Source organism: Peromyscus leucopus, chromosome 2 (genome assembly GCF_004664715.2).
Source record: "Peromyscus leucopus breed LL Stock chromosome 2, UCI_PerLeu_2.1, whole genome shotgun sequence".
In the NCBI taxonomy this organism is placed as follows: domain Eukaryota; kingdom Metazoa; phylum Chordata; class Mammalia; order Rodentia; family Cricetidae; genus Peromyscus; species Peromyscus leucopus.
This window is the reverse complement of record NC_051064.1, coordinates 30,463,241-30,471,638: the sequence shown is the minus strand read 5'-3', so window position 1 is coordinate 30,471,638 and position 8,398 is coordinate 30,463,241. Positions and strand designations below refer to the sequence as shown.

The window sequence follows — 8,398 nt, the reverse complement described above, 5'->3', positions numbered from 1 at the left end:
GAGCCTGACTCCAATTCTTTTACTGGCTTCTGGGACCCTACTTGTCACACTAGGTCACCTTGTCCAGCCTTAAAACATGGGGAGGTGCTTAGTGTTACTGCAACTTGATATGTCATTTTTATTGATACTTATTGTAGACCTGCCCTTTACTGGATGGAGGAGGAAGAGGAGAAGATTAGGGGATTGAAGGGAGTAATGGAGGAGACAGATTTGGAGGGGAGGAGGGGAGAGGGGAGGCTGAGGCTGGGATGTAAAATAAATAGATGAAAAAAAAAAGTGTGACCAAATTAGCCTTTTCAATGGGTGCTGAGGATCCAAACTCAGGCTGTTATGCTCACAGTATAGGCATTTACATACTGCCACTGTCGTGCCCCATGCAAGTTTTATTTAAAAATCATCTTTTTGAGAAAAGGTTCAGAGGCCAAGATCACATCAAACTCTGGATCATCCTTTCCTAGCCTTTTGAATAAAGGTGCTAACGGGAGTATTTTGGGTGGAAGTATATTTCATCAATTTCTCATGATATAATTATATATTTTTAGATGAGAGGATAAGTACAATCTAATAAATAATGTGGTGGAAATAAATAAAAAAAACCCTTGCCTTCATTTTTACAAAATAAGCTAAGTAAATTTAAATTATTTTCCTGATAATGAGGCTGTTAAGCATAGGATGAGACATCCTTTACAGATGTAGACATTTTGATAGTGTGGAACCAAAATAAGACCAAAATGCTCTCACCCCAAAACTAAAGGCCTAAGACTGTAAAGGCCTAAGACTACTCTTTTTAGCTACAGGCCATAAGTTACTGGAACAGGCCAGAAGTTACTGAGACCAGTCAGTTCAGATTCCAGAAACCAGGAAGTGTAAAAGTACAGAGTCACAAGGTAGTCAGGAGGTAATGGCTGCCGGACTATGGAATGTCCTCTCCCTGGCCCCCTAGGCAACTGCTTGACCATAGAATGTCCCAACCCTAGTTTCCATAGTGACTGGGTAATCACCAGATACCCCCATCTGGGGGCAGCCAATGAAAAATGGTGGTGGGCAACTACTTCCTTAGAAGGAAAACTGAATTGTGATTTCTGGAATTCCTAGACACAAGCCAATCAAAATTGTACCCGTACTAGCACCCCCTAAATGATGTAACCTTGTGATTTTTCCCTTTAAAAACTGAGCTTGCAGACAGGTGGGCACTTCCTCCAGCTTCCACTGCGTTGGATCTGTTGGACGAAGTCCCTGCCTAGGCTTGTATTGCTTTTGGATATCCACGATTAAACCTTGCTTTTGCATTCCGGCTTGCTCGTCCTTGGTGGTCTCTCTGGGGGTCGCGATCTGGGCACAACATTTGGGGGCTCTCCGGGATCCCCAGAGACCCCCCGCCGGGACACCTAAGAGCTCCGGAGGTTCATCTGCACCGATCGGTAAGAGCGCTCTGTTTTCTTGTCTTTGCTTTCCTTTTCTTATCCGAAGCCGGCGGTTGAATCTGACAGGCTCACCTTGGCGGACGCGCCTGTAAGGTGACCTGGAGGAGTCGAGAGACGTCTCGGCCCCTCGTCAGGACGTGGGGGGGGGCCTCAGAGGACCCCTCCTCCGTCAGAGGACTCCTGTGTGGAGTCCATCCGTTTAAGGGGACCAGGAACCAATCTTAGAGTTCTGTGGCCCCGTCTGTATGGTTTTTGGATCCGTGTACATCAACACGGGTTCCAGAGACCCTCTGCTGCACCCAGGAATCTGTTAATCTGTTAAGGCCTTGTCATTTCTTTATTGTCTGTTCTTGTGTTTGTTTTTTGTTTCTCTTCCCTTTGTTCATTAGTTTTCTAAACTAACCATGGGGACAACTCCATCTTCCCCCTTGGATTTAACCCTTGCTCACTGGCAGGACGTGCAAGACACGGCGAACAACAACAGTGTGAATGTCAGGAAGCGTAAGTGGGTGAGATTTTGCTCCGCAGAGTGGCCAACTCTTAATGTTGGCTGGCCGGCGGAGGGCACGTTTGATCTGGCCATTATCCAGAAAGTAGAGGAAATAGTTTTTAGACCCCGTTCGGGATACCCGGACCAGATTCCATATGTAGTTACCTGGCGGGGCCTGATTGATCGGCTTGAAGGTCCCCTGCCATGGGTCAAACCTTTCCTCCCTGCTAGGAAAGCCAAACAGACAGGTGACACGCCTGAGGTCCTGCAGGGAGGGACTGATGAAACTGAACTTTTCCCTCCACCATACTCCCCTAGGGCACAACCGACGGTGCAGCCGACAGCACCACCACCAGAGCCAGCTTTGGCCCCACAACCCTCACGGGGTCCCGCACAGGCAACGAGAAGCCGCCGAGGGGCGATCCCTCAACCTGACACCACAGTTGCCCTCCCTTTGAGGCCGTTGGGACCCCCAGATGAGGACGGGAATCAGCCCTTCCATTACTGGCCATTTGCCACTAGTGATCTCTATAATTGGAAGGCACAGAATGCCCCTTTCTCTAAAGACCCCCAAGACTTAATTAACCTTTTAGAGACTGTTCTTTTCACGCACCAGCCCACCTTTGACGATTGCCAGCAACTCCTGGGCATCCTCTTCACCATTGAAGAGAGGGGACGGATCCTGGAACACGCCCGAAAGCTTGTCCCCGGGCCTACTGGAGACCCCCTGACTGATCCGGCTGTTATAACTGCTGCTTTCCCTTCTACCCGCCCCAACTGGGACTATAACGCGGCGGAAGGTAAGGAGAGTCTCCGAGTTTATCGCCAGGCTCTGTTGGCGGGTCTCAAAGCAGCGGCACGAAAGCCGACAAATATGGCCAAAGTCTATGATATAAGACAGGGAGTGGACGAGAGTCCAGCTGCCTATTTAGAAAGGTTAATGACCGCCTTTAAACAATACACCCCGTATGATCCTGAGTCCCCGATGACAACACAGGCGGTCATACTAGCCTACATAAACCAGGCAGCACCAGATATTAGAAAAAAGTTGCAGTCATTAGACAGACTAGGAGAAAGAAACCTCAGGGAGCTAGTAGCGGTGGCGGAAAAGGTATATAACAGGAGAGAGACAGAGGAGCAGAAGGAAGAAAGGAAAGAGAAACAAAGACAACAAAGAGAGGATAGATGAGATATGAGGCAGGAAAGGAATCTAACTAAACTGTTAGAACAACAGCAGGCACAATTGGAGAGAGTCCTGTTGGCAACTGAGAAAGGAATTCTCCGAGGAGCCGGAACGCCCCGACCCAAGCCAAAACCCAAGGTAGGAAGAAACCAATGTGCGTATTGCAGGGAAGAAGGACACTGGGTCAGGAATTGCCCAAAGAAGAAAAAGGTACCGCATGTCCCAACCCTAGCAACCACTCTGGAAGAAGAAAGTGACTAGGGGGGACGGGGCTCAGCACCCCTCCCTGAGCCCAGGGTAACCTTAAAGGTGGAGGGGAAGCCAATCCAATTTATGGTAGACACAGGAGCTGAGAGTTCGGTCCTCCTGGCCCCTGCCGGACCCCTGTCCTCAAAACGAACCTGGGTACAGGGAGCCACAGGAACTAAGTCGTATTCATGGACTACTCAAAGAACTGTGGACTTAGGCATGGGGAAAGTAACCCATTCCTTCCTGGTGATACCAGAATGCCCATATCCCTTGCTTGGGAGAGATCTCCTGTCTAAAATGAGAGCTCAAATTCATTTCTCAGACGAGGGAGCTTGGCTAACGGACCAAAAAGGGAGGCCGATACAAGTACTCCTGACAACTGACCTAGTCGAGGAATACAGGCTCCACCTAGAACCTGGGGCTCCCGGGCAAGAAATTCAGGCTTGGCTCCAAAAATTTCCCCTAGCTTGGGCAGAAACTGGGGGAATGGGACTAGCGAAGCATAGGCCTCCGGTCTATGTAGAGATCAAATCAGATGCTGATCCAGTCAAAGTCCGCCAGTACCCCATGTCCCTAGAAGCAAAGAAGGGAATAACACCTCATATAAGGAGGCTTCTGAGTTTGGGAGTCCTGCGACCAATTCAGTCCGCATGGAACACTCCTTTGTTGCCAGTCAAGAAACCCCACACAGGGGACTACAGGCCAGTCCAGGACTTAAGGGAAGTGAACAAGAGAGTGGTGGATATCCACCCCACTGTGCCTAACCCATATACCCTGCTGAGCTCACTACCTCCAGACCGGCAGTGGTACTCTGTTCTGGACTTGAAGGATGCCTTTTTCAGCCTCCCTTTAGCCCCCAAAAGTCAACCGTATTTTGCCTTTGAGTGGCACGACCCTGAGATTGGGATCAGCGGGCAGCTGACATGGACTAGACTCCCTCAAGGGTTCAAAAATTCTCCAACCATATTTGATGAGGCTCTTCATGAAGATCTGGGTGAGTATCGCACCCAAAATCCAGACATCAGCTTGTTACAATATGTAGATGACTTGTTGATTGCTGCAGTCGATAGAGCAGCCTGCCTTAAAGGGACTGAGAACTTGCTGCTGACCCTAGGACGCCTAGGGTACCGAGCCTCGGCCAAAAAGGCCCAAATTTGTAAGAGGCAGGTCGGGTATCTGGGGTATGTCCTTAAGGAGGGTAAAAGGTGGCTGTCGGACGCCAGGAAGGAGACGGTCTTGAAAATACCCACTCCTACAACACCAAGACAGGTGAGAGAGTTTCTGGGGACAGCGGGATTCTGCCGCCTCTGGATTCCTGGATTTGCTGAACTGGCTAAGCCCCTATATGAGGTCACTAGAAACACAACAGATTTTGTCTGGACAGAGAGGGAACAACGAGCATTTGAGGGACTGAAACGGAAACTGCTGGAGGCCCCAGCACTTGGCCTACCAGACATCAACAAACCCTTCCACCTTTATGTGGATGAGAGTAGGGGCATTGCCAAAGGGGTCCTCACCCAGACCTTGGGACCCTGGAAAAGACCGGTGGCATATCTGTCAAAAAGGTTGGACCCAGTGGCTGCGGGGTGGCCTCCATGCCTAAGAATAATTGCGGCCGTAGCTCTGCTAGTTAAAGATGCAGACAAACTGACTCTTGGTCAAAGACTGACTATTGCAACCCCGCATGCCCTGGAGGGAATCCTTAAACAGCCACCAGATCGATGGATCAGTAATGCAAGGCTCACTCACTACCAGGCCCTCCTTCTTAACCCAGCCAGATTGACTTATCAAGTCCCAACAGCTCTGAACCCAGCCACCCTACTGCCTGATCCAGACCTGGAGGCTCCACTTCACGACTGTGCTGGGATCCTGGCTCAGGCACACTGCATACGCCCAGACCTGCGAGATGTCCCACTACCAGATGCAGAGGAAAACTGGTTCACGGATGGGAGCAGCTACATGCGTGATGGACAAAGGTATGCGGGGGCAGCAGTGACTACCAGTGAAACCGTCGTGTGGGCCACTGCATTGCTGCCAGGGACTTCAGCACAAAAGGCCGAATTAATAGCCTTAACAAACGCCCTCCAACTCGGGAAGGACAAGAAGCTGAACATTTACACTGATAGCAGGTACGCATTTGCCACTGCACATATCCATGGGGCTATATACTTGGAGAGGGGGCTGTTAACTGCAGAGGGAAAGACTATTAAAAATAAACAAGAAATCCTAGAGCTACTAAAGGCCCTCTGGGCCCCCAAGAAACTAGCAATCATGCACTGCCCGGGGCACCAGAAAGGAGAAGGGCCGATTCAACGAGGAAACAATTTGGCTGACCAGACAGCCAGGCAGGTGGCCATGACGGCCACTATAACTCCTATGCTTGTGGACCCTGGGGCCCGTGACCTTCCCCCTTTACCCCGGTACACGGATAAAGATGAGGCATGGGCGAGATCTCTACCCATGACGCACATGGTAGAGGGATGGTGGCGGACAGCTGACAATAAGATCATTCTGCCTCAAGAACTGGGACGAACAATGCTCCGAAAAATACATCGGGCATCCCACCTGGGAATCAGGAAAATGCAAGATCTCCTCAGACACTCTGCAGTGAAAATTAAAGAGGGAAACCAGATTATAGAGGACATTGTGGCTAGTTGTCATGCTTGCCGCCTGACTAACACCAACCCACACCCTGCAAACCCAGGGAGTCGCCTCCGGGGCACCCGGCCAGGTACGTACTGGGAAGTGGACTTCACTGAAATCAAGACAGGAAAGTTTGGCTATAAATATCTATTAGTTTTTATAGACACATTCTCAGGATGGACTGAAGCGTACCCCACTAAATATGAAACTGCAAATGTGGTGGCTAAGAAGATACTGGAAGAAATTCTGCCCAGGTTTGGCTTTCCAGTTATGATAGGATCAGATAATGGTCCAGCCTTCATTTCCCAGGTAAGTCAGGGAGTAGCCACCGCATTGGGGACAGATTGGAAATTACACTGTGCTTATAGACCCCAAAGCTCAGGGCAAGCAGAAAGGATGAACAGGACACTAAAAGAGACCCTAACTAAATTGGCCTTGGAGACTGGCGGTGACTGGGTGACCCTTCTTCCCTTTGCCCTTTTTCGGGTTCGGAATTCCCCTTACCAACTGGGATTAACACCCTTTGAAATCATGTATGGGTACCCACCTCCCATTATACCTAGTCTTCACACTGATTTAGTGGCACAGTTGGAGGACCAGGACCTCCTGGATGCACTTCGCGGACTCCGCCAGGCCCATAAAGAAATATGGCCCAAGCTCCAGGCTATTTACCAGGCCGCTTCTCCTCCTACTCCCCACAGGTTCAGACCGGGAGACTGGGTCCTGATCCAAAGGCACCAGCGCAAGTCACTGGAGCCCAGGTGGAAAGGACCTTACATGGTGATCCTGACCACCCCGACAGCTCTGAAGGTGGACGGAGTCGCAGCCTGGGTCCATTACTCACACGCGCGATTCGTTGACCCCTTCGCGCTTCCTGAGGAGTACCAAGGCGAGGCGTGGGAAGCTACTCAACATCCCTCTAATCCACTGAGGCTCAAGTTACGCCGTGCCAGGAAAAATGATCAGCCTCTACCTGACTCTCCTACTTCTGCCTGGTGCCACCACGGAGATCAGCCAACCTGATAATCCCCATACACCTTGGAACCAAACCTGGATCATCATCTCTGGAGGGTCCAACCCTAACAGGATAATTAGCAGAATCTCGTCTGTGGCCCCACGAGACACCTGGTTCCCCGATCTATATGCAGACCTTTGCGATCTAGGGGGGCGGATGTGGGGACCTTCTGGAAACGAACCTGACATTCTCCCAAACGGCAAGGAGCTCTCAGCATTCGCTGTAGGATGTGACACACCTGGAGGACGCGCCAAAGCAAGGCAACTGCAATTTTATGTTTGTCCTGGCCACTCTATGACCAAAGAACGGCGTCAGAAATGCGGAGGAGAAAACTACGCTTTCTGTGGCAGTTGGGGATGTGAGTCAACTGGATCAATAAGCTGGGACCCCCCGACAAAAGGAGACTTTATCACGGTACAGCGGGTAGGAGATATGTCCATTCCAGGGATTGGGTGGTGTGGAAATCAGCGCTGTGGAAATTGCTATGATATAGAATGCTTTTCCGCTTATGCTGGGGCTAGACGCGGTGGGCACTGCAACCCCCTAATCATTCGGTTTACAGAGGCTGGTAAGCAGGCAGATTGGACCACTGGAAAGACGTGGGGACTGCATTTACACCCAGGGTCAGGCCAGCTAACTTTCACCATAAAGCGTACCCTCACACCAGTGGAAACAGTAGCAGTTGGACCCAACCGAGTACTTAACCCCACAATAACACCAAGTCTAACCAAACCTGCCCTGATTTCTGCCAAAGGTAAACCTGTAGAACAGCTCCTCTCCCCTCCGATTCCATCGGATGAGAGTCCCCTGTACACCCTCCTTCAGAAATCTTTCTTGCTTTTGAATGCTTCCAAGCCTGAATTAACTGTTTCATGTTGGCTTTGTTACGATGCACGACCCCCTTTTTACGAGGGCACTGCAGTAGAGGGCAATTATACAATGACCAGCAAACCACAGGAATGCCGATGGCAGGCTAAGGCCTCACTAACTATCCAGCAGGTACAGAGCCAAGGCGTCTGCGTAGGGACAGTGCCAACCAAGTACCAGGCCCATTGTAATAATACCCGACCCCTCCCTGACCAGGACGTTTACCTGCAGCCTCCTGATAATACTTGGTGGGCATGTTCCACGGGACTAACTCCCTGTGCACATGTTCTGGTCCTCAATAGAACTAAGGGCTTTTGTATAATGATCCGGCTTCTGCCACGGTTGATATACCATTCTGAGGAAGAGCTAGAAAGTCTTGCCGGACCAGTAAGCCTCCGCAGGTCAAAAAGAGAGCCCTTAACCGCCCTCACATTAAGCATACTGTTAGGGACCAGTATTGCTGGGCTAGGAACAGGGGCTGCCGCCTTGGTCCAACAACAACAACACTACTCTAGTTTACGTGAGTC

General features: G+C 50.4%; 1 protein-coding gene across 1 annotated transcript; it reads left to right on the top strand.

Moving 5' to 3' along the window:
• The first annotated feature begins 1,729 nt into the window (after positions 1 to 1,729).
• On the top strand, positions 1,730 to 7,417 carry LOC114684040. The gene is given in 1 exon segment (XM_028858472.2): positions 1,730 to 7,417. A coding segment is annotated over 1 exon segment (5,184 nt). The 5' UTR covers positions 1,730 to 1,828; the 3' UTR covers positions 7,013 to 7,417.
• Positions 7,418 to 8,398: the final 981 nt, after the last annotated feature.